Source organism: Pristiophorus japonicus, chromosome 2 (assembly GCF_044704955.1).
Source record: "Pristiophorus japonicus isolate sPriJap1 chromosome 2, sPriJap1.hap1, whole genome shotgun sequence".
NCBI classification, from domain to species: Eukaryota; Metazoa; Chordata; class Chondrichthyes; family Pristiophoridae; genus Pristiophorus; species Pristiophorus japonicus.
In genome coordinates, this window is record NC_091978.1 from 61,677,462 (window position 1) to 61,704,699 (window position 27,238).

The window sequence follows — 27,238 nt, forward strand, 5'->3', positions numbered from 1 at the left end:
CCTGCCCCTGTACTCAAATCCCCTCGCTATGAAGGCCAACATGCCATTTGCTTTCTTAACCGCCTGCTGTACCTGCATGCCAACCTTCAATGACTGATGTACCATGACACCCAGGTCTCGTTGCACCTCTCCTTTTCCTAATCTGTCACCATTCAGATAATAGTCTGTCTCTCTGTTTCTACCACCAAAGTGGATAACCTCACATTTGTCCATATTATACTTCATCTGCCATGCATTTGCCCACTCACCTAACCTATCCAAGTCACTCTGCAGCCTCATAGCATCCTCCTCGCTGCCACACTGCCACCCAACTCCGCAAATTTGGAGATACTACATTTAATCCCCTCGTCTAAATCATTAATGTACAGTGTAAACAGCTGAGGCCCCAGCACAGAACCTTGCGGTACCCCACTAGTCACTGTCTGCCATTCTGAAAAGTACCCATTTACTCCTACTCTTTGCTTCCTGTCTGACAACCAGTTCTCAATCCATGTCAGCACACTACCCCCAATCCCATGTGCTTTAACTTTGCACATTAATCTCTTGTGTGGGACCTTGTCGAAAGCCTTCTGAAGGTCCAAATACACCACATCAACTGGTTCTCCCTTGTCCACTCTACTGGAAACATCCTCAAAAAATTCAGAAGATTTGTCAAGCATGATTTCCCTTTCACAAATCCATGCTGACTTGGACCTATCATGTCACCTCTTTCCAAATGCGCTGCTATGACATTCTTAATAATTGATTCCATCATTTTACCCAATACTGAGGTCAGGCTGACCGGTCTATAATTCCCTGTTTTCTCTCTCCCTCCTTTTTTAAAAAGTGGGGTTACATTGGCTACCATCCACTCAATAGGAACTGATCCAGAGTCAATGGAATGTTGGAAAATGACTGTCAATGCATCCGCTATTTCCAAGGCCACCTCCTTAAGTACTCTGGGATGCAGTCCATCAGGCCCTGGGGATTTATCGGCCTTCAATCCCATCAATTTCCCCAACACAATTTCCCGACTAATAAGGATTTCCCTCAGTTCCTCCTCCTTAATAGACCCTCTGACCCCTTTTATATCCGGAAGATTGTTTGTGTCCTCCTTAGTGAATACCGAACCAAAGTACTTGTTCAATTGGTCCTCCATTTCTTTGTTCCCCGTTATGACTTCCCCTGATTCTGACTGCAGGGGACCTACGTTTGTCTTTACTAATCTTTTTCTCTTTACATATCTATAGAAACTTTTGCAATCCATCTTAATGTTCCCTGCAAGCTTCTTCTCGTACTCCATTTTCCCTGCCTTCTTCAAACCCTTTGTCCTCCTCTGCTGAGTTCTAAATTTATCTCAGTCCCCGGGTTCGCTGCTATTTCTGGCCAATTTGTATGCCACTTCCTTGGCTTTAATACTATCCCTGATTTCCCTTGATAGCCACGGTTAAGCCACCTTCCCTTTTTTATTTTTACGCCAGACAGGAATGTACAATTGTTGTATTTCATCCATGCGGTCTCTAAATGTCTGCCATTGCCCATCCACAGTCAACCCCTTAAGTATCATTCGCCAATCTATCCTAGCCAATTTACACCTCATACCTTCAAAGTTAAACTTTTTTAAGTTCTGGACCGTGGTCTCTGAATTAACTGTATCATTCTCCATCCTAATGCAGAATTCCACCATATTATGGTCACTCTTCCCCAAGGGGCCTCGCACAACGAGATTGCTAATTAATCATCTCTCATTACACAACACCCAGTCTAAGATGGCCTCCCCCCTAGTTGGTTCCTCGACATATTGGTCTAGAAAACCATCCCTTATGCACTCCAGGAAATCCTCCTCTACCGTATTGCTTCCAGTTTGGTTAACCCAATCTATGTGCATATTAAAGTCACCCATTATAACTGCTGCACCTTTATTGCATGCACCCCTAATTTCCTGTTTGATGCCCTCCCCAACATCACTACTACTGTTTGGAGGTCTGTACACAACTCCCACTGACGTTTTTTGCCCTTTGATGTTCTGCAACTCTACCCATATAGATTCCATATCATCCAAGCTAATGTCCTTCCTAACTGCTGCATTAATCTCCTCTTTAACCAGCAATGCTACCCCACCTCCTTTTCCTTTTATTCTATCCTTCCTGAATGTTGAATACCCCTAGATGTTGAGTTCCCAGCCCTGATCATCCTGGAGCCACGTCTCCGTAATCCCGATCACATCATATTTGTTAACCTCTATTTGCACAGTTAATTCATCCACCTTATTACGGATACTCCTTGTATTAAGACACAAAGCCTTCAGGCTTGTTTTTTTAACACCCTTCGTCCTTTTAGAATTTTGCTGTCTAGTGGCCCTTTTTGTTCTTTGCCTTGGGTTTCTCTGCCCTCCACTTTTCCTCATCTCCTTTCTGTCTTTTGCTTTTGTCTCCTTTTTGTTTCCCTCTGTCTCCCTGCATTGGTTCCCATCCCCCTGCCATATTAGTTTAACTCCTCCCCAACAGCACTAGCAAATACTCCCCCTAGGACATTGGTTCTGGTCCTGCCCAGGTGCAGACCGTCCGGTTTGTACTGGTCCCACCTCCCCCAGAACCGGTTCCAATGCCCCAGGAATTTGAATCCCTCCCTGCTGCACCACTGCTCAAGCCACGTATTCATCTGCGCTATCCTGCGATTCCTACTCTGACTAGCACGTGGCACTGGTAGCAATCCAGAGATGACTACTTTTGAGGTCCTACTTTTTAATTTAGCTCCTAGCTCTTTAAATTCGTTTTGTAGGACCTCATCCCTTTTTTTACCTATGTCGTTGGTACCAATGTGCACCACGACAACTGGCTGTTCTCCCTCCCTTTTTAGAATGTCCTGCACCTGCTCCGAGACATCCTTGACCCTTGCACCAGGGAGGCAACATACCATCCTGGAGTCTCGGTTGCGGCCGCAGAAACGCCTATCTATTCCCCTCACAATTGAATACCCTATCACTATCGCTCTCCCACTCTTTTTCCTGCCCTCCTGTGCAACAGAGCCAGCCATGGTGCTATGAACTTGGCTGCTGTTGCCCTCCCCTGATGAGCCATCCCCCTCAACAGTACTCAAAACGGTGTATCTGTTTTGCAGGGGGATGACCGCAGGGGACCCCTGCACTACCTTCCTTGCACTGCTCTTCCTGCTGGTCTTCCATTCCCTATCTGGCTGTGGACCCTTCATCTGCGATAAGACCAACTTGCTACATGTGCTACTCACGTCATTCTCAGCATCGTGGATGCTCCAGAGTGAATCCACCCTCAGCTCCAACTCTGCAACGCGGTCTGTCAGGAGCTGGAGGCGGATACACTTCCCGCAGATGTAGTCGTCAGGGACACCGGAAGTGTCCCTGAGTTCCCACATGGTACAGGAGGAGCATATCACGTGACCGAGCTCTCCTGCCATGACTTAACCCTTAGATACCCTTAAATTGACAACAACAATGTTAAAAGTTACCTTGTACAACTGTAGCAAGACTTCCCTGCATTTATACTCCATCTCCTTTGCAATAAAGGCCAAGATTCCATTGGCCTTCCTGATCACTTGCTGTACCTGCATACTAACATTTTGTGTTTTATGCACCAGGACCCCCAGGTCCCGCTGTACTGCAGCTCTTTGCAATCTTTCTCCATTTAAATAATAACTTGCTCTTGGATTTTTTTCTGCCAAAGTTCCCGCAGATGTAGTCGTCAGGGACACCGGAAGTGTCCCTGAGTTCCCACATGGTACAGGAGGAGCATATCACGTGACCGAGCTCTCCTGCCATGACTTAACCCTTAGATACCCTTAAATTGACAACAACAATGTTAAAAGTTACCTTGTACAACTGTAGCAAGACTCACACGTTCCAATATTATACTCCATCTGCCAAATTTTTGCCCACTCACTTCGCCTGTCTATGTCCTTTTGCAGATTTTTTGTGTCCATATAAGTCTTTCTTTTTCTTTTTACTGCTAACTTAGGAAAGCTGCAATGGATGTTGTGTTTTTCTCTTCAGGTGATAGTTATAACTATGCCATCCAAGACACTGATGTCCCAGGATACAGGGTGATTGTGCACATTGATCTGGATTGCTTCTACGCTCAGGTGGAAATGATCCGAAATCCTGAATTTAAAGGATTCCCTTTAGGTAATCAAACTTTATATTTCTCTTTTTAAATGGTATGATAATCGTACATCTTTGTGCTATATTGAATTATAGCAAGCTTGCCTGATGTCTCAGTTGATGAATGCATCACTGCTGTGGAACTGAGTTTACAGACCAAGTCGTTCTCAGGATCAGTCCATCAATACACCTCCTCTGAACTTGCTTGTCCAAATCTCTAAATACGCCCTTCTTTTTCATTGGATTGACAATCCAGCTCACTCTTCCCTCTCCTACTGTAACTTAAGGGGGAATTTTAACTCCGGGGTGGAAAGCTAGAGGCATGCCTGCTGACGGCTGGGCCTCATTAACATTCCGCCGGCTAGTTGCCCACTCAAAACGGGTGACCGGAGACAGCTTGCCGGTCGTGGCCCTACAAAGGTCAGGCTGCCCAAGGGCAGCAGGTTGGCAGTCACGTAAGTCAGGGTGGGGTGTGTAGTGGTTGTTCGGGAGGGTTTTGTGGGAATGAAAGGGGGGGTGGGGGGACCCTGGGCCGGCAGTAGCCCCAACTCTCGTTCTGTAGCAAGAGTACTCCTCCTGGCCCCATAACAATAAATCATAAATTTACCTGTCAGGACCACCACTGGGTGTCTACCATGTTTTACTGGAGTGGAGCATCTAATCGCATCACGCAATCATGAGGCTTCCACCTGAATTAGGCAGGCGCCTCAACTGAACAAAGAAAACAGGGGCATTATAATGGCCATGGGGCTAAGAAGAAATGTAATAAAGAGTTTAACATTTTTGAAGGGTTTTGATGGAGTGAATAGGAAAATACTATTTCCTCTGGTTTGGGATTCAGTGAATGGGGTCATCAATTTAACGTTTTCACAAAGTGAGAGTGGGTACGATAGATTTCTTTATGTAGAGGGTTGTTAGAGCATGGAATGTTTTGCCACAGTGAGTGATTGAGGCATAGCCTGCTGCATTTCTTAAAGGAAAACTGCATGTGAAGCAGAGAAAGATGCAGGGCTATGGACAGTGTAATTAGTCTTGGTTTGCTCTAGCAAAGAGCCAACATCGATCAGGTGTAAACGCCTACAGTTCTATTTGCAGCCAGGTCGTCTGAGTATTTCTGGCAGCATTGTTAGGCTACTGTTTGCAGAGGAATTTGTTATTCAGTGACAAAGAGTGGAGCCCTCTTTTGCCTCACTTCATTCAGTGAGAATGTGGAACTCGCTACCACAGAAAGTGGTTGAAGCGAATAGTATAGATGCAGTTAAGGGGAGGCTAGACAAGCATATGAGGGAGAAAGGAATAGAGGGTTATGCTGATAAATTTAGATGAGGAAAGACGGGAGGAGGCTCGAATGGAGCATAAATTCCGGCATGGACTGCTTGGGCCGAATGGCCTGTTTCTGTGTCGTATATCCTATGTAAGCATGACTTCAAGCACAGCAACTGTGAATCTGGGTGTGCGGGATGTGAGGCCTGCATTATGCAGGTATATTGCGGTTCTAAACCTCTTCCCTTATCTTGCTGTCAATAATGCAGCCCTTTAATTTCTTCTCAGCAGTCCAAATCTTTCCTCAGGCTGCCCTTCCATGCAAGTGATGGCTTACGCACAATGGAAAATGTATGTAAATCATGAACTTCTGACAGAAACTGCTATGCAAGCTCAGTCAGAAGGATTGTTTAGAAATAAGAATTTCTACCCTGATTCCTTAATAATGCCATCTATATATTTTTTTTCTTTTAGCCGTTCATCAAAAGCATCTGGTGGTCACTTGTAATTATGAAGCCAGAAAGTATGGGGTTAGTAAAATAATGTCTGTCAGCGAAGCTAAAGAAAAGTGCCCACATGTGATTCTTGTCTGTGGAGAAGATTTGACACCCTACAGAGAAATATCCTACAAAATCACAGGTACCTGGAGCCTCTGTTTCAATTAATCATAGATTTTTAATATTTCATTTTTGTTTTTCCCTTCCTATTGTATATGCTTACAAGTCTTATTTCTTTCCTCCGCTCCATTTTCAATCTTTTTCCGTCTCCTGAAGACTGAGACTCATGTACAGTTTCACAGGCACCAACAGCCCTCTGGTATCTCACTCAAGTCACAATTTTCATGTTTGAGCTCAGGCAGATTACTGAACCACAAAGGGCATTAAAGCTGAGCCTTCTCCTGTGCTCAACTGACAGGTACACATGTGCACTTCACAGCTGGTATCACTGGATAGTAACCAAGAACAGGAATCCTGGCTCATTTTGTTTCTCTTTCCAAGTTCAGTGATATTGAGACCAATTGGAGTGCCCTTCTGCTTTCCTACATTATAACAGTCACTAAAATTCAAAAAGTACTTAATTGCCTGTACAGTGCTTTGGTCGTGAAAGGCGCTATATAAATACAAGTCTTTTTTCTTTGTCTTAAATCATCAAATCCTGGGGATCAAATTGTAGGGATGTCAAAAGTTTGATTTGTTGGACCCCAGGCTGAGACAATAATAGAGACTGATATTAATCAAATGCTGATATTAATTGAGCCAGTTTATCGTCTGCCATTCTACAAAATAAGCAGTTAAAAGCAATACTTATGGAGCAGGGCAGGACTGACATATGAGGAGAGACTGGATCAAATGGGCCTGTATTCACTGGAGTTTAGAAGGGTGAGAGGGGCTCTCATAGAAACATATAAAATTCTGACGGGACTGGACAGGTTAGATGCAGGAAGAATGTTCCCGATATTGGGGAAGTCCAGAACCAGGGGACACAGTCTAAGGATAAGGGGTAAGCCATTTAGGACTGAGATGAGAAGAAACTTCTTTACAGAGAGTTGTTAACCTGTGGAATTCCCTACCGCAGAGAGTTGTTCATTGGATATATTCAAGAGAAAGTTAGATATGGCCCTTACGTCTAAAGGGATCAAGGGGTATGGAGAGAAAGCAGGAAAGAGGTACTGAGGTGAATGATCAGCCATGATCTTATTGAATGGTGGTGCAGGCTCGAAGGGCCGAATGGCCTACTCCTGCACCTATTTTCTTTGTTCAGCACGTGAGGTGATCAAGCCATTGTCCTGGAGGAACCAGAGTGACTTATCTTGGTGCGTCTTCGTCCTCTTCTTCTTTGTGTTGCTCGTCGATAGTACTCAGCACTCGGTGGTTAGGTATTCCACTACAGTGGCCTTTCGTTCTCTTTTCCAGTTTGCAATATCTTTCTTTTATACTTTCCAGTGAGATGTGTATCTTGCCAATTGAATATTGTGAAGACCGAAGCCATCCGTTCCCTAGTCACTGACTCCATCCCTCTCCCCAACTTCTGTCTAAGGTTGAACCGGACTGTTCGTGACCTTGGTGTCATATTTGATCCTGAAAGAGCTTTCAACCACATATCCGCAGCATAACTAAGATCCAGGCCCCAATCTCTGGAACTCCCTGCCTAAACCTCTCCGTCTCTCTACCTCTCTTTCCTCCTTCAAGACACTCCTTAAAACCTACCTCTTTGACCAAGCTTTTGGTCTTCTGCCCTAATTTCTCCTTATGTGACTCTGTGTCAATTTTTTTTGTCTTATAATAATCCTGTGAAGCGCCTTGGGACGTTTCACTATGTTAAAGGCGCTATATAAATACAAGTTGCTGTTGTTGTTGCCATATTTGGATCCACCTTCTGGCACTAGACACGGCTATCAGTTGATATAATTAACACAGATCAGTTGCTGATTGATACAATTAAGACAGTTCCAGGACCTTCCCCGCTAACCACCCCCCCCCCCCCCCACCTCCCCCACGATAGCTGGGGAATCTGTACAGATGGATGTATGGGTGGACTCATTACTCTGCCCATCAGTGACCATAAAATGGTGGCTGGTAATGTTGAAAGAAGCATTTTTCATTGTTCATCCCACATTATCAACTGGAGGAGCCTGTGGAAAATCGAGGTCGATCTTGACATTGCTGCCTCATTTACCGTAAACTTTGCTGCTGAATTTGGTAATGTTAGTGACAGTTCTCCTTGATAAGTTTGGTACATTATGTACATTATCCAGCATTACACAAGCTGCAGATGTACCTTGAGTACTGAAAACGTTTAATGGTGGTAAATGTTTGTGAGGTTCATGTAAGGTTAAAAATGTGAAGTGCTCAAAAGCTTCCTATGCTCCTGTCAACAGTGCTGAACATGGTTGAAAAACACAGGTGGAAGGAATATTGATCGCTTATGACTGGCCTCAAACTGCCTATTGTCAGCATTCAATAAACATTGCACTGCAAAGAACTGTTTCACCCAACAAGAAAGGAACTGTTGAAGTGAGAAAACGCACATTTAGCTTTTCATATTGCAACAGAAAGAAAATCAGTAATTTCGGTTTGTTTGACACGCTGTGCACTTAATCAGTAGAGTCTCTCCTACACAGAATGACAAAAATATCTGCTGTTTGATGGATTGTAAGATACTGTTGTGCAGCATAAATCTGTTCAAAAATGGTTGAGGGATTAACCTGGTTACTACAGGCTAGTCAGTCTAACATCAGTGGTGGGAAATTACTAAAGACCATTGTCAAGGACAAAATTAATTCCCACTCGGAGAAGCATGCATTAATACGGAACGGCCAGCAACATGATGATGATGATGTTAAAGGCAAATCGTGTTTGACTAACCGGATTGAATTCTTTGATGAAGTAACAGAGAGATAAATGGTGTATATACGGACTTTCAAAAGGCATTTGATAAAGGTAGGAGGCAGAGAGTAGTGATGAACTAATGTTTTTCTAACTGGAGAGAAGTATGCAGTGGGGTCCCCCCCCAGGGGTCGATATTAGGATCATTGCTTTTCTTGTTATATATAAATGACCTGGACTTGGGTATAGGAACACAATTTCAAAGATGGCGGATTATACAAACCTTGGCAATATAGTAAATAGTGAGCAGGTTAGTAGCATATTTCAGGAGGACCTAGACAGACTGGTGAAATGGGCAGATACATGGCAGATGCAATTTAATGCGGAGAAGTGTGAAGTGATGCACGTTGGAAGAAATAACATGGAGAAGCAGTACAATCTAAATGGTACTATTTTGATGGGTGCAAGAGCAGAAGGACCTGGGGATGCATATTCGCAAATCTTTAAAGATGATAAGGCGGATAAACACAAGTGTATGGGATACTTGGCTTTGTAAATAGGGGCATTAAATACAAAAGCAAGGAAGTCATGCTAAACATTAGCCTCAGCTGGAGTATTGTGTACAATTCTGGGCACCACACTTTAGGAAGGATATCAAGACCTTGGAGGTTTACCAGGGATGAGGGACTTCAGTTATGTAGAGAGATTGGAGATGCTGGGATCTCCTTAGAACAGAGAAAGTTAAGGGTAGACTTAATAGAGGTATTCAAAATTATGATGGATTTTGATAGTGTAAGCAGGGAGAAACTGTTTCCTCTGGTAAGTGAAATAAAAACAGAAAATGCTGTAATACTTAGCCAGTCAGGCAGAGAGAGAACCAGAGTAAAAGTTTTGGAAACAGTAACTCTGTTCCTCTCTCTACAGATGCTGCCTGACCTACTGAGTACTTGGTGCATTTTCTGTTTTTATTTCAGATTTCCACAATCCACAGTATTTTGCGTTTGCCCTCGAGTAGTGGATTGGTTGTTATGTATGCAACCCTAGATAACCTGTATCATACCGCCACCAGAGGGCATACCTGTTGGAGTCCCAAGGGATCTCAGCATCCCTCGGGAGTACTGTATATAAGCAGGCCACCCAATACTCTGGAGTTTGAATAAAGAAGTTGTCACACTTACTCATGTCTGTAGTACTCAGTTACATTACTTTATTATGAGCATAACATTGGTAACCAGAGGTCATAGACTTAAAAGAATTGGCAAAAGATCGAGAAGGGAAATGAGGAGAATTTTTTTCTCAGAGTGTTGTTAAGATCTGGAACGCACTACCTTAAAGAGTGGAGGAATCAGATTCCATAAGAATTTTCAAAAGGACATGTCTTGAAGAGGACCAATTTGCAGGGTTATGGGGAAAAAGCTGGGGTGTGGATAGCACTTTCAAAGAGCCGGCACAGGCACGATGGGCTGAATGTCCTCCTTCTGTGCAGTGAAATTCTATGATTCTCTGAAATCTCTGCACCAAAAATTCTGCTCGCCCTCATAGCAAAACATTGTTGGATGATTGAACTAATGACTTTGGTTCCTTCGCCCCCACCCCCGGCCGACTCCCTCCGTTTTACTCTTTTCTCCTCCTGCTCAGCATTCACTGTTTTGTCCTCCTATTGTGAAACATCTTGCAGGCTATAGAAATACAAGTTGTGCATTGATCTTCATTGTCTTGCCATAATTGAACCCTATTTAAATAGAAGAACTGCTTCGATTTGAAATGCTTCCACAATATGTGTTGGCCGTTGCTGCACTAACTTGGCCTCTTTGCAAGCTAAAGAGGCCAAGGAGCACTGGTACAAAATGAGAAGCAACTGCACATTTTCATGATGGTTCATGTGTAGAGGACAGGCGCATAATGGTTAAACAAGCAACCACGGCAGCTGCGGAACTTAAATTCAGTTAATTAAATAAACCTGAAATTAAAATGCTAGTATCAATAATGGTGACCATGAAACTACCAGATTGTCGTAAAAATCTCTCTGGAAATCTGCCATCCTTTCCCAGTCTGACCTATATGTGATTCCAGACCCACAGCAATGTGGTTGACTCTTATCTACCCTCTGAAATGGTGGCTCACCACCATCTCAAGGGCAATTAGGGATGGGCAATAAATGCTGGCCTTGCCAGCGAAGCCCACGTCCTATGAACAAATAAAAAAAACTTCAATTGGGGAGCAGGTGGAACATGGGAAAAGGTAAACGACAATGTTAGAGCAGCAAAGGCTGCGAGTGGGTATGTGTTCTGTTCAGAATAACGCCACAAGACTGTATATTGTAAGCTCAAACTGTTGTGAACTTGGTCTATTTAATGTAACTCCAGAGTGAGGAAGCAGCATGTAGACTGCCTTTTATTCCTGCTTGCCCAGGGTGTGCAGGTGACCCTTGGGTCTCCCACAGGTACGCCCCCTGGTGGCAATTCTTACACATTGGTAATGTTTACATACATAACATCAGTGTTCCCCCTCCCCCCCCCCCCCCCCAAAGTCTTAGATACAAGTTATTTACAAGTTGAGACAATCTGGGATTCTGCATTCCCAGGTTGATTGCCTGAGTTGAAGTCCTGGCATGGGTGAGTCGGTCGGATCATTGCTGCACTGCGGTGTGGCTGGTCTGATTGGACTGTCGGGCATGGTGGGTTCATCCTCGTGGTTGACCACGAGGTCGATTGCTGGTTGGGTGTGTGTGAGTGGATCATTGATGGCAATGTCCTCTTCAAACTGTTCTTGGTTGTCAGTGAACCGCAGTTTGGTCTGATCCAAGTGCTTTCTGCACATTTGTCTATTCAAAAGTTTGACAACAAACACTCTATTCCCTCCTTGGCTAACATGGTGCCAGCAACCCATTTGGGACCACGACCGTAATTAAGAACAAACACAGGGTCATTAACCTCAATGTCACGCGATACAGCTGCGCGATCGTGGTACATGTTATGCCGGTGACGCCGGGTTTCTACATGATCATTGAGATCCGGGTGGACTAAGGAGAGCCTGGTTTTGAGTGCTCTCTTCATTAGCAATTCTGCAAGGGGAACCCCAGTAAGCGAGTGGGGTCGCGTGCGGTAGCTGAGCAGAATCCGAGATAACCGGGTCTGCAGGGAACCGTCCGTCATGCGTTTCAAGCTCTGCTTGATAGTTTGGATTGCCCGTTCTGCTTGACCATTGGATGCGGGCTTAAACGGCGCAGACCTGACATGCTTGATGACATTGCAGGTCATGAACTCGTTGAACTCCGAGCTGGTGAAGCATGGACCATTGTCACTAATAAGGACGTCGGGCAAACCATGGGTGTCGAACATGGCCCGGAGGCTTTCAATGGTGCAGTGGACGTACATGGTGACATTATTATACATTCAATCCATTCAGAGTAAGCGTCCACTGCTACTAGGAACATCTTTCCTAGAAAGGGGCCAGCGAAATCTACGAAGACCACGGTTTGGAGGGCCGTGATCACAGACTCAGTGGGGCCTCCCTTGGTGCATTGCTCAACTGTGAGCAAGTGTTACATTGGTGTACGCATGACTCCAATTCCTAGTCAATGCCGGGCCACCAAATGTGCGACCTGGTGATAGCCTTAATCTTGACTGTGCCTGGGTGGGTACTGTGAAGGTCACGTATAAATGTTTCCCTGCCTTTTTTGGGCAAAATTACACGATTCCCCCATAGGAGGTCATCCGAATGGATGCACATTTCATCCTTGCGTCAGTGGAACGGCTTAATTTCTTCTTGCATTTCCCCTGGAACCGCCAACCAGCTCCCATTGAGGACACAGCTTTTAACCAGTGATAGTGCAGGGTCCTGGCTAGTCCAGGTCCTGATCTGGCGAGCCGTGACGGGTGACCCCTCGCTCTCAAAAGCATCCATTACAAGAAGCAAGTCTGCGGGTTGCACCATTTCCATCCCGGTTTGGGCGACTGAGGGCATCCGCACAGTGCCTGGTCTGTGGCGGATTACATAATCATACGCAGATAACGTTAGTGCCCATCTTTGGATGCGGGATGAAGCATTGATGTTAATACCATTGCTTTCTGAGAACAGCGAAATGAACGGCTTGTGGTCGGTTTCGAGCTCGAACCAGAGTCCAATTGGTGCATTTTCTTCACCCCGTATAGACATGCTAATGCTTCTTTCTCAACCATACTGTAGGCTCTTTCAGCCTTAGATAAACTTCTGGACGCATATGCAACCGGTTGCAGTTTGCCTGACCCATTAGCTTGCTGTAACACACAACCGACCCCGTACAAAGATGCATCACAAGCTAGTACTAAACGTTTACACGGGTCATACAATACTTGTTCGAACATAGCAGGTTTCTGGCCTTGTTAAAGGCTGTCTCTTGAGATTTACTCCAAACCCAGTCGTCGCCCTTGCGTAGCAATAAATGCAATGGTTCCAGCAAAGTGCTCAACCCCGGTAGAAAGTTACCAAAATAGTTGAGGAGTCCCAGGAACGAACGCAGCTCCGTCACATTCTGTGGTCTGGGTGCATTCTTGATGGCCTCCGTCTTGGAGTCCGTGGGTCTGTTGCCGTCCGCTGCAATCTTTCTCCCTAGAATTTCGACCTCTGGCGCCAGGAAAACACACTTGGAGCGTTTCAGCCTGAGTCCCACTTTGTCCAGTCGCTTGAGAACCTCTTCCAGGTTTTGCAAATGTTCGGTGGTGTTGCGGCCAGTGATGAAGATGTCGTCTTGAAACACCACAGTACGCGGAACCGACTTCAGCAGACTCTCCATGTTCCTCTGGAAGATGGCCGCAGCCGAGCGAATCGCAAAGGGGCATCTGTGGTGTATGAACAGTCCACTGTGCGTGTTGATGCACGTCAATTTTTTCGAAGGTTCAGCCAGCTCCTGTGTCATGTAAGCAGAGGTTAGATCCAGCTTGGTGAACAACTTACACCCCCTGCTAGCATTGCAAACAGGTCATCCGCTTTGGGTAGTGGGTACTGGTCCTGTAACGAGACTCGGTTGATCGTTAACTTGTAGTCCCCACAGATTCTGACAGTCCTGTCGCTTTTCAACACCGGGAAAATTGGACTGGCCCGCTCGTTGAACTCGACTGGCGATATGATCCCCTCTTGTTGAAGTCTGTCCAGCTTGATCTTGACTTTCTCTCGCATCATGTATGGAACCGCTCAGGCCTTGTGATAAATGGGTCATACATCAGGGACGAGATGGATTTGGCTTCTGTGAAGTTGCCGATGCTTGGCTCGAAAAACGACGGGAATTTGTTAGCACTTGGGTGCACGAGGCATCATCCTCCGAAGACAGTGCTTTGATGTCGTCTCAGTTCCATCGGATCTTTCCTAGCCAGCTTCTGCCAAACAGCGTTGGGCCATCGCCTGGTACAATCCAAAGTGGTAAATCATACACAGCTCCATTGTATGATACCTTCACTGCCGCACTGCCAATGACTGGTATAAGCTCTTTGGTGTAAGTGCGCAGCTTGATGTGGATCGGGCTTAGTTTTGGCCTTTGTGCCTTGTTGCCCCACAGTTTCTCAAAAGCCTTCTGGCTCATAATTGACTGACTGGAATGCTGTTTAATTTGACTTTTAACATTATCGGAGGGCTTTTGGTGGTGAAGGTGTGTACCTCATACACTTCCTCTTCAGCCTCGGGTTGAGTTGCCTCTCTTACTCATTCAGTGTGATCCGCGCCGGATCGGTCATCTTCTGCCGACTCTGCCACGTAGTGAGTCGCAGCATGTCTGCACATTTTCTGGAGGTGCCCCATTGTTCCACAGCCCTTGCACACGTAGTGTTTGAATCGACATTGATGGGCTCGATGATTACCCCCGCAGCGCCAACATGGTGCTAATTGATTCACATTCACGCCCCACGGCGGACTCTGAGTCATCGTGGGTCTCACCTCTGCGGGCGTGTAGGCCCTACCATGTACAGTTTTGCCTGCTGAAGGTGTTATTTTATGCACAGTACTTGCTGGTGAGATTCGATGCTGCAGTAATATCTGTTTAGTGTTATCGTTCGTGGACATAAAAGCTTGGGCTATCGTGATGGCCTTGCTCAGATCTAGGGATTCAGCAGACAGCAGTTTGCGAAGAATGACCTCATGGCCTATTCCAAGCACAAAAAAGTCCCACAACACTTCCCCCAAAAATCCAGCCAATACGCATGGTCCTGCAAGGCATCTGAGGTCGGCGACATAGCTCGCCATGTCCTGGCCCTCGGAGCAGTGGTGTGTATAAAAGTGATACCTGGCCATCAAGATGCTCTCCTTCGGCTTGAGGTGTTCCCGAACCAACGTGCACAACTTTTCATATGTCTTCTCTGTTGGCTTCGTCGGTGCTAGCAGATTTTTGATGAGGCCATATATGCAAACGGTGAGGAGAATTGCCCTGCACTTGACTGCGGTTTCTTCCTTTTCCAGCTCGTTGGCCACGGAATACTGGTCAAGACGCTCAACGAAGGCGTCCCAATCATCACCCTCAACAAATTTCTCAAGAATATCAATGGCAGCCATAACTGCGTGAAAGTTTGTGATCTGTTACTCGTCGCCAATTGTTATGTTCAGAATAACTCCACAAGACTGTATATTGTAAGCTCAAACTGTTGTGACCTTGGTCTCTTTAATGTAACTCCAGAGTGAGGAAGCAGCATGGTAGACTGCCTTTTATACCCGCTTGCCCAGGGTGTGCAGGTGACCCGTGGATCGCCCACAGGTGCGTCCCCTGGTGGCAAGTCTTACACACTGGTAATGTTTACATACATAACAGTATTTAAAGCGTTTGTGGATTGCGGATGGAGGGTGGAGCCAAGCCATGGAGTAATTTGAAAGCGAGGACAAGAATTTTGATGCTAACACTCTAGAACACAGGAAGCTGTGGAGCTTGGAGAGAATGAGACTGATGGGAATGCAGAACTTTGTACCGACGAGGATTCAGGCGTTTTGAATGAATTGAAGCTTGAGGCTGTTAGGAGAGCATTAGAGCAGTTGAACCTACAGGTGACGAAGGCATCGATTACCACTTTGGTGGCGGTGGGAGAGGTAGGGGAGGAGGTGTAGGTTTGAAGAAAGCAGCCTTGATGTAATTTAAGCAGAATGTTTAGGTTTGCCAATAACACAAAGATATTCCAAGCAGATGAATGCACTGCGAGTAAGAAACTGAAAAGATAATCACAAGTGGCATAAGTACTGAGAATTGTAATATACAGTTGTGCTGCAAACTGGTATTATGATAACAAAATACAGGACTCAACTTTAAATAATATGCAGCAGAGGAAAGCTTTTGGTATGATGGTTGATTCAGCATTTAATACAGTTGGGCCAAGTGATTTGGCACAGCAAAATAAATTGAAAATCACAGGGTAGTTGTGGAGAAAATTGAGGTCTCACATGAACATGTGTGAGAAATTTCCTATCTACAGAAAGGAGTTTAATGAGGTTTTATCTTGGAATTAATTCACGTGGGTGCATGTTGACATCTACTGCAGTCCAAAACGTTTACCAAAGACCTGCAACATTATATTTCAGTAAGAATATATTTTATTTAATATTTCTCTCTGTACTTTAACACTACTGGGATACATTTCACGAGATGAGGAATATTATTGATTATTTTCAATAGGTTGATAATAACAAGAATGTATCAAATTATATTTTTTACATGCAGACTGTACTAATTATTTGTATCAACCCCAGGCAGGCATTGTGTATGCTCATACATAAATCATGTACTTATTGCATTACAGCAAACTCTTACCCGCTAGAAAGTTACTACAATTGCAAGGATGGTTGCTACTTTTGTTTAGCTTACTTCTGGAGAGTGCCCATGGTTCAAAGTGTAATCCACCGTGTTCGCTCATCCATGGCCTATGAAATGCTAGCACCCTAGATTCCAATGTTCCTGTTTACAACTAATCTGGTGCAATTCAATGGCTAGACTTGGAGATCATGGGCATGGCATGAGTGGGTGGGAATGTGGCACAAAGAACGTGAATCATGAGCCAGTCAGAGATCGGCCAGAGCCTGCAACCGGCATTTTCACTGGCTGCGGGGCTTCTTCAGAAAATTGTGTTACTCAGGAAGAAAATCATGCTTCATGAGGTAAGTGCTGGAAATCAGGGAAATTGTTGCGGGACCTCATGTCATAACAAATCACTTGCCCTAGGTATAGTGGCAATTGCTAATACAAATGGAACATTAAGGTGTGTAAATGGATCTGTAAGAATCTAAGTCCAGGCTCTGGTAAATGGAATTATTACTGAGACAACTAGGTGAAGGTCAAGTGCAGAATGCTACTGACGATGAAAATCAATGATAGAAAACTAGATAAATCAAGAATAAGTGATTAATGACACCGAGTTTGGGTTTTAAAAGACATTGGATTGTAGAAGGAAGGGAAAACTAAAGAAGTTAAAGAATTTCACAGTTTTGAGATCCCAGAAGGAATGAGTTTGAGCTGGAGTCAATGTGATTAGCATTGATTTCAACCCATTATGATGTAAGGGGTAGAAAGAGCATATAAAACAAAAACATGTAAAGAATATGCAAAGAGTGAATTCAGTTTCTTGAACCAGGAGTAGCGAACTAATGGTACATGATTACAAATTAATAAACCTCAAGTTAAATGTAACCGGAAAGAGCCGCAAGAAAGAATTGTTAACCTATAATGGCTACCTAGCTTCTTGAATGCATATGTCATTGCCACATTAATGAGAAAAGTCAGGAGGGAGATAAAAATAGTCTGAATAAGGTTCCAGGATTAATCCTGGTGTCACTAAATGAGCTAATCCCAGATGGAGCCGCAGTTGCGAGATTACAATTGGCCTATGACGCATTGGGCTATGCAGTGGAAAAAAATCAATTAGTGTTTCCATCCGATAGCTATCCAAGGACTCCTGCTGAAAAATATGCAAATATGAGCACCACACAAGGACAGAACTGGGAATGGCTGGGTTTCCTTCCACCACCAAATAACCCGGCGAGATTCACTGTGTCGAGTCACGTTGAAGAATGGCCACTCAGACGCAGTGCCCTTCGGCAGCTAATGGCTTTGGAACAGTACCTCAGCATCAATCAGCCCCTTCAAGAGAAGAAGGGAGAAATGTGGAAAGACAGAAAAAGTGGCATGAGTTGTAGCTAAATTAAAGTATTCTCAGATTGAAATTAAAATGTGTGAATATTAAAGCGCATGTCACCTTTCTACCTGGCTGATTTTTCCAAGCTACATAATGTCACAAGGCCTGGAAGGCACTCCTACAAATACAGATAAATGTCATGGTACATAATGTGCATTGGGTATCCCACAATAATTATCCAGGAAGTAATTGTCTCTGTGCTGTCTTGGCTTTGTTTCTAGAATTACTGGAGGGATTCAGTCCGCTAGTGGAAAGACTTGGATTCGATGAGAATTTTGTCGACATAACTAAACTGGTGGAGAAGAGACTGCAACAGATTGGAAGTGGTGGTGTCCCTGCAGACTTATCTGTAATTGATCATGTGTATGGTAACCGGGGTAGGTACAAATTCCGCCACAAATTCCGTTCCCTAGCCATTGGCAGCTATGCCTTCAGCTGTCATTGTTAACGGTTCTCTCTCCTCAGGTACTATCCCCCTCTCCCTCAAATCTGCCATCATCACACCTCTCCTCAAAAAACCAACCCTTGATCCCTCCATCCTTGCAAACAACCATCCCATCTCCAACCTCCCTTTCCTCTCCAAAATCCTTGAATGTGCCCATCTTTCCCACAATTCCATGTTTGAATCCCTCCACTCCGGTTTCCGCGCCGGCCACAGTACCAAAACGGCTCTCATCAAAGTCACAAATGACAGCCTTTGTGACTGTGACAAAGGCAAACTGTCCCTCCTTGTCCTTCTTGACTTGTCTGCAGCCTTTGACACGGTTGACTACTCTATCCTTCCCAATGCCTCTCACTGTCGTCCAGCTGGGTGAGACTTCTTATCTATCTAATCGTAGCCAGAAAATCACTTCCAATGGCTTCTCTTCCGCTCCCGCATCGTTACCTCTGGTGTCCCCCAAGGAGCTATCCTAGGCCCCCTCCTATTTCTCATCTACATGTTGCCTCTTGGCGACATCATCCAGAAACACAGCGTCTGTTTCCAATGCTGATGACACCCAGCTCTACTTCTTCTCGCGACCCCTCCAAGGTCTCTAAATTGTCAGACTGCTTGTCTGGCATCCAGTTCTGGATGAGCAGAAATTTTCTCCAATTGATTATTGGGAACACCGAAACCATTGTTTTCGGTCCCCGCCACAAACTCCGTTCCCTAGACACTGATTCCATCTCTCTCCGTAACTCCTGTCTGAGGCTGAACCACACTATTCGCAACCTTGGTGTCATATTTGAGCTTTCGACCACATATCCGCATAACTAAGATCACTTATTTCCATCTTCGTAACATCGCCCGTCTCCACCCCTGCCTCAGCTCATCCGCTGCTGAAGCCCTCATCCATGCCTTTGTTACCTCTAGACTTGACCATTCCAATGCACTCCTGGCTGGCCAAACACATTCTACCCTACGTAAACTAGAGGTGATCCAAAACTCGGCTGCCCATGTCCTAACTCGCACCAAGTTTTTTGGTTAAGCAACGCCTCGATTTCAACATTCTCATCCTTATTTTCAAATCCCTCCTTGCCCCTCCCTATCTCTGTAATCTCCTCCAGCCCCACAACCCCCCCGAGATGTCTGCGCTCCTTTAATTCTGCCCTCCTGAGCATCCCCAATTGTAATCGCTCAACCATTGGTGGCAATGCCTTCTGTTGTCTCGGCCCCAAGCTCTGGAACTCCCTGCCTAAACTTCTCTGCCTCTCTATCTCTCTCTCCTCCTTCAAGATGCTTCTTAAAACATACCTCTTTGACCAAGTTTTTGGTCACCTGCTCTAATTTCTACTTATGTGGCTTGGTGTCAAGTTTTTATCGCATAATACTCCTGTGGAGCGCCTTAGGACATTTCACGACGTTAAAGGTGCTATATAAATACAAGTTGTTGTTGTTGTTGTTGCCTAGGCACTAAGCACAGGAATTCCCTCCCGAAATCTGTCTGCCTTGCTACCTCTCTTCCTCTTCTTTCTGGCACTCCTTAAAATCTACCTCTTTGACCAAGCTTTGTCCTAATATCTCCTTATGTGATATTTTGTCTGATAGTGCTCCTGCAAAATGCCTTGGTATACTTTACTATGTTAAAAGTGCTATATAAATGCAAGTTGCTTTTGTTGTAGGTACTGCAATAACATGATCATTCAACTGTAAAATCTAGGAATTGGTCGTCTTAGTTTGTAATAAATCCAGACATAAATGTTCCACACTGCTGCTGCACCGAGCACAATTAATACCGTACAGAAACGAAAGCTGTACAGCACATATTTTGAGTAAAGTCTATTTTGTGCCTCACTGGATGCCACACAGTTTTTTTTCTTTCTTTTTTTTTCCCCTCCCGCTTTTTTGTGCCTCCTCTACTGGAGGCACTGACTCAGGCTCGGCTACAGTTCCACAGACATTGACCACCCTCTGGTAAGTAATTCAAGAGTTCACTCTTCATATGTGTATCTGCAAGCTATTCCACATGGGGGGCATCACAGCTCTACTTAATCTTGTCCTCATGTGACATCCAAACATGTGTATTTTTCAGCAGGAGTTACCGGGTAATGAGCAGCCGTGTGACCTCTGTGACTTTTTAAAACATTATTTAGCCCTTCGTTAATGCAAGAAACCCTGAGGCCGCTTGTAGCACGTTCTGTCATGCTCTTTACTAAGCTGACTCAGCTCAGAACAGATGGCTTCTTGATCTGTAGGGCACAACACCACAGGGGAAGCCTGGGGAACTGCACATTTACTGCCTCATAAACCCATCACAATTAAAGGGACTGATTAATATTTCCTCAATGTGTCAATCCTAAGATTTATTCAATCTCGTTTTCCTCCAACTGCAATCAATCTATATAATATATGAAAGGCTCTGTCTGCATGCACTTCCTGTCATTTTGGCTTCACAGTTCCTGTGTCACACTCTAGCGCCATGCTTACTGTATTATACTTGGCATAAGATAATTTTAAGCAAATATAACTTACACCAAGCAAATCTCTTGGCAGTCCTTTCAAACAGAAAAACTCTTAAACAATCTAAAGTGCTGGAGCTACAATGCTTGCAGTCCCGTATTTAACCTATTCACAAGCAAATCCAGGGTTCTGATCTCCAATGTGCATAGCAACTAATGTTTGAACGAACATACCCAGTGTTTATCTAACATTAATTAAACTTTGTACCCAGAAATGGAAAGTACTCCACCTTAGCTGAAGAATAAAATATGCATTAGATGGCATAATGCTCCTCTCTGTATAAACTTTTTGTGACTTTTTGTGACCAGTGTCCATTAGTATATTAAATACCATGTGGTGGGTTTTTGTCTTCAGGTATAAAACAGTTTTATTCTGGTTTGTAAAGCTTTAAGACCCACCAGCTTTAAGACCCACCAGAATCCCAAGTGTTAATAGCTCTCAATTTTCATATCTAACCTTACAATGTTTAACAAATTCAGATGTAAACTATGCTGGGTCGAGGGATGAAACCACTGGTAGGAGACGGCAACTTCATGTAAGTCAGATTGAAAGGGCTGGGGACAATTAAAGGGGAGTAAAAGAAAGACTTGCATTTATATAACACCTTTCACAACCTCAGGATGTCCCAAAGCGTTTTACAGCCAATGAAGTACTTTTGAAGAGTAATCGCTATTGTAATGTATCACAAGGATGGGATACAAAAAGTTTTAAAAACCATCCAGAGACCATTAAAAGGCATCTCAACCCATCAACCACCTTTGCCATGGGATTAAGAGTGGCAGGCCAGAATGAAGAGGAAGAAAATTATAATTGCAGGCATGAGTCTGCTGATAATTGACTGTACAGCCCAACACTTGGCCTCCTCCTTTGCTGTCGTTGAGGTGGTTTCAAGGAAGATTTTTTCTCTGGTCACTCTACAGCACCGTCCCATAGTTCAGCACTGTTGCATGCTGCCTGACCATTTCAGGCTACAGCTGACTGTTACTGTCCCCTCAAATGTGCAACCTCTGGGATGCATGGTGTCTTTGCATCAATTGGCAAAACTTGGCACTCTCCCCCATTGCTGCTCTAAACTCAGAAGACAGAGGGCCCGAAATTGATGGCCTTGCCGCCCACTGCTCCTTGAGTTGTGCCCAGTGCCACTTTCGATTTGGGCTGGAGCGGGCAGGAGGGGAGAACCGCCGGGAACCACCCGCTGACGTCAGCGGACGGCCGAGTGGCATAAGTGGACTCCCGCCCACCAAGATGCCGTATTGATGTGGGTGGGCTTCAGCGCCAGAACGGGGGTGGATCACTGGCTGGAGGCTGGTCTGTCCTCTACGGTGAGAATGAAGAACTGAAAAAAAGGTGAGTAAACCTTTTATAATTTTTTTCTTTACAGGGACTTACCTGGAAGGGGTCCACTGAATGTCCTCCGATGGTTTTTTTTTAATGCTTTTCCTTTTCAGGTCTTCGACCCTCCGTGGGCCCGACTCCATCCTCGGCGGTACTTGGGCGGCAAGCGCCTTTGCCGCCGAGATTGGGAGTTCCTGCCAGCTGCCGCTCAGATTGGTGGCGTAAGTCCCTCTTTTGCCGCCTGCTAACCTTTGAAGGACCTTTTCAATGAAAACCCTGCCCAAATTACCGTCAGTACTTTGGCGGCCATCGGCGGTCCTTTGGGTGGGCGAGGGCCTTCACCAATTTCGGCCCAGAGTTTTTGTTTTCAATTAAAAAATGTAAATACAGTACTCAGCTCCATCTTTCTAAAAGCTGAAAGGGGTGGGGTCTCAGCCTGTTTGTGCTCTTTACTCACCAGCCAATCCCCCCAGGTAGATCCTGTCTCAACACTACCTTTTACTCCCTCTCTCCCAGTAGCAACTCTAGGCCCTGGCTTCTTGCTGTCCCTGCCGAGATAGTCACATCTTCAGTGCTGAAGTTCCGTTCCCAAGTATATTCTTGAGCTAACAAAGAATTTAAAATAAACATTATGTTTAAGTCAGCCATGTGTAAAGAGGCTTCTCCCCTCCCTTACTCCTCTCTCTCTTGCTGCTCCCAACAGTATATTTTTTCTTCCATCGGAACCTTGAATATCTGCCAACATCCATTATCCCTTGCGGGCTTTTCCAAGGTCAAAGCTCCAGCAACAACCCAGCGTTGATAGACTGTAATTTCAAGCCAGAGTAAAGGACCTCAAGTGAGCAAGAAGTTGGCTGCAAGTGACCCCCAGGGCAACATAATTCAAGTCCTATGTCTCTGTAACAGTCAAAACAAAATCCTCATTTCATTTACAATGAGAAGCTTAATAACTATTTTGCAACCCTTTAGAGTTTTCTGTTAAAAAGAATGTGAATAATACAATTATCTTCTACGTTACGCAGCTAAGTAGGGAAAAAAGACGTGTGTGCTCTGCTCATCAAGTTATTTCTGTACAGCATTAAACACTGCTGATGCAAAACACGTTCGGTTGGCTCTTGGATCCCAAATCGCAGCGGAAATGCGGACAGCAATATACAACAGGGTGGGCCTCACCGGTAGTGCAGGAATTGCATCCAATAAATTGTTGGCGAAGCTGGTGTCAGGAACGTTCAAACCCAACCAACAAACAACATTGCTTCCAGAAAGCATTCAAGATTGCATGGGGAGCCTCATGCATCCCGGACAAGTACCTGGTAAGAATTCCCGACTGTACTGCTTACTTATTCTCTGTGCATGTTTCACATAAGAACGTAAGAAATAGAAGCAGGAGTAGGCCATATGGCCCCTCGAGCCTGCTCCGGCATTCAATACGATCATGGCTGATCCGATCATGGACTCAGGTCCACTTCCCTGCCTGCTCCCCATAACCGCTTATTCTCTTATCGGTGAAGAAAATGTCTATCTCTGTCTTAAATCTACTCAATGACCCAGCTTCCACAGCTCTCTGAGGCAGCAAATTCCAAAGATTTACAACCCTCTGAGAGAAGAAATTCCTCCTCATCTCAGTTTTAAATGGGCGGCCCCTTATTCTAAAATTATGCCCCCTAGTTCTAGTCTCCCCTATCAGTAGAAACATCCTCTCTGCATCCACCTTGTCAAGCCTCCTCATAGAAACATAGAAAATAGGTGCAGGAGTAGGCCATTCGGCCCTTCGAGCCTGCATCGCCATTCAATGAGTTCATGGCTGAACATGCAACCTCAGTACCCCATTCCTGCTTTCTCGCCATACCCCTTGATCCCCCTAGTAGTAAGGATTACATCTAACTCCTTTTTGAATATATTTAGTGAATTTGCCTCAACAAATTCCTGTAGTAGAGAATTCCACAGGTTCACCACTCTCTGGGTAAAGAAGTTTCTCCTCATCTCGGTCCTAAATGGCTTACCCCTTATCCTTAGACTGTGACCCCTGGTTCTGGACTTCCCCAATATTGGGAACATTCTTCCTGCATCTAACCTGTCTAAACGTTTCTAAGAGATCCCCTCTCATTCTTCTGAACTCCAGTGAATACAAGCCCAGTTGATCCAGTCTTTCTTGATAGGTCAGTCCCACCATCCCGGGAATCAGTCTGGTGAACCTTCGCTGCACTCCCTCAATAACAAGAATGTCGTTCCTCAAGTTAGGAGACCAAAACTGTACACAATACTCCAGGTGTGGCCTCACCAAGGCCCTGTACAACTGTAGTAATACCTCCCTGCCCTTGTACTCAAATCCCCTCGCTGTGAAGGCCAACATGCCATTTGCTTTCTTAACCGCCTGCTGTACCTGCATGCCAACCTTCAATGACTGATGTACCATGACACCCAGGTCTCGTTGCATCTCCCCTTTTCCTAATCTGTCACCATTCAGATAATAGTCTGTCTCTCCGTTTTTACCACCAAAGTGGATAACCTCACATTTATCCACATTATACTTCATCTGTCATGCATTTTCCCACTCACATAACCTATCCAACTCACTCTGCAGCCTCATAGCATCCTCCTCGCAGCTCACACTGCCACCCAACTTAGTGTCATATGCAAATTTGGAGATACTACATTTAATCCCCTCGTCTAAATCATTAATGTACAATGTAAACAGCTGGGGCCCCAGCACAGAACCTTGCGGTACCCCACTAGTCACTGCTTGCCATTCTGAAAAGTACCCATTTACTCCTACTCTTTGCTTCCTGTCTGCCAACCAGTTCTCAATCCACTTCAGCACACTACCCCCAATCCCATGTGCTTTAACTTTGCACATTAATCTCTTGTGTGGGACCTTGTCGAAAGCCTTTTGAAAGTCCAAATACACCACATCAACTGGTTCTCCCTTGTCCACTCTACTGGAAACATCCTCAAAAAATTCCAGTAGATTTGTCAAGCATGATTTCCCTTTCACAAATCCATGCTGACTTGGACCTATCATGTCACCTCTTTCCAAATGCGCTGCTATGACATCCTTAATAATTGATTCCATCATTTTACCCACTACCGATGTCAGGCTGACCGGTCTATAATTCCCTGTTTTCTCTCTCCCTCCTTTTTTAAAAAGTGGGGTTACATTGGCTACCCTCCACTCCATAGGAACTGATCCAGAGTCTATGGAATGTTGGAAAATGACTGTCAATGCATTCGCTATTTCCAAGGCCACCTCCTTAAGTACTCTGGGATGCAGTCCATCAGGCCCTGGGGATTTATCGGCCTTCAATCCCATCAATTTCCCCAACACAATTTCCCGACTAATAAGGATTTCCCTCAGTTCCTCCTTCTTACTCGACCCTCTGACCCCTTTTATATCCGGAAGGTTGTTTGTGTCCTCCTTAGTGAATACCGAACCAAAGTACTTGTTCAATTGGTCTGCCATTTCTTTGTTCCCCGTTATGACTTCCACTGATTCTGACTGCAGGGGACCTACGTTTGTCTTTACTAACCTTTTTCTCTTTACATATCTATAGAAGCTTTTGCAGTCCGTTTTAATGTTCCCTGCAAGCTTCCTCTCGTACTCTATTTTCCCTGCCCTAATCAAACCCATTGTCCTCCTCTGCTGAGTTCTAAATTTCTCCCAGTCCCTGGGTTCACTGCTATTTCTGGCCAATTTGTATGCCACTTCCTTGGCTTTAATACTATCCCTGATTTCCCTTGATAGCCACGGTTGAGCTACCTTCCCTTTTTTATTTTTATGCCAGACAGGGATGTACAATTGTTGTCGTTCATCCATGCGGTCTCTAAATGTCTGCCATTGCCCATCCACTGTCAACCCCTTAAGTATCATTCGCCAATCTATCCCAGCCAATTCACGCCTCATACCTTCAAAGTTACCCTTCTTTAAGTTCTGGACCATGGTCTCTGAATTAACTGTTTCATTCTCCATCCTAATGTAGTATTCCACCATATTATGGTCACTCTTCCCCAAGGGGCCTTGCACAATGAGATTGCTAATTAATCCTCTCTCATTACACAACACCCAGTCTAAGAGGTCCTCCCCCCTAGTTGGTTCCTTGACATATTGGTCATAATCTTATAGTGGGGACCATTTTACAAATGAACTTGATTTAATTTTATTACAAATGATTTTATTGAAAAAGACTCACGATGTGTAAAGTGATCTGCGTCTGCAACCCTTTACTAACTATGAAGGAGACCATAGGCTTAGCCTTGATTATGCTGTGGTTAACATATTGCAGACCCTAAGTTGAACACATTGTACGCTGGTGCTCTCTGTAATTGAATCTTGTTTTTAATTTAATCAGTTTTACTTTAATGTGGTATTCCAGGGATTGGCCCGAAAACTGCCCAGCATCTTGCGTTTCTCAGAATCGGCACCATACGCGGTCTGCAGACATTTCCTTTGGATCTGCTGGAGAAGGATCTGGGAGTATGTGCAGCTCAACGAATACACAAGCTCAGCTTTGGAGTGGACGACTCCTCTGTGACCCCTAGAGGACCACCCCAGGTAATTTCTTTAACATCAATTTACAGCATATCAAAGTTCTAGGGGGAGAATTTCAGGCATAAAACGAGCGCAGAGTAAACCAATTTCTGGGCGCGAGGCTTTGCAACCAACGGCACAGCCGCCGCCCTTTGGTCATCGCTGTATTTAGGCGTCTCCGATGTCTGCCTGAAAGCAGCCCGGCCCAATTTAAATATGCAAAGAAGGGTCCTGTGCATGTTTCAGCAACCCTCTGCAATGTTTGTGAAAAAACTAGGTGGAGCATGGGCCTCGGCTTGTTTTTCTCGTTCCACAACGGCATAACCAGTAGTCCTTAAAGGGACCGCTGGAGGCCACGGAAACAAATGGTTGGTTCTTTAATTTTTACTTACCTTGGTGTGAAGCGTGGAGAAACAAAAGTGCTCCTCCTTGGCACCACAGCAAAACTGTGGGCCACTGCTGGCCTGCCCACATCCGCTTCCACTCATTTACCTCCCTCCCTCCTTTCTGGACCTAGCTGTGGGCACGAAAACTGGCCCAAACCATTTTCTGCCCCCTACTACCCCCTCTCGTGTAGGTTTATATTCTAACAATATATAA

The 27,238-nt window shown here is 44.9% G+C and overlaps 1 protein-coding gene across 5 annotated transcripts in view; it reads left to right on the plus strand.

Moving 5' to 3' along the window:
- poli (polymerase (DNA directed) iota) overlaps positions 1-27,238 on the plus strand; it is a 71,423-nt gene that overhangs the window by 28,884 nt on the left and 15,301 nt on the right. For all 5 annotated transcript variants that reach the window (XM_070862044.1, XM_070862041.1, XM_070862061.1 and 2 more), the window contains exons 2-6: positions 4,004-4,135; positions 5,849-6,013; positions 18,059-18,214; positions 23,190-23,426; positions 26,484-26,662. In XM_070862044.1, the coding sequence (XP_070718145.1) occupies positions 4,099-4,135; positions 5,849-6,013; positions 18,059-18,214; positions 23,190-23,426; positions 26,484-26,662 (774 nt within the window). In that variant the 5' untranslated portion in view covers positions 4,004-4,098. The remainder of the gene's footprint in view (positions 1-4,003; positions 4,136-5,848; positions 6,014-18,058; positions 18,215-23,189; positions 23,427-26,483; positions 26,663-27,238) is intronic.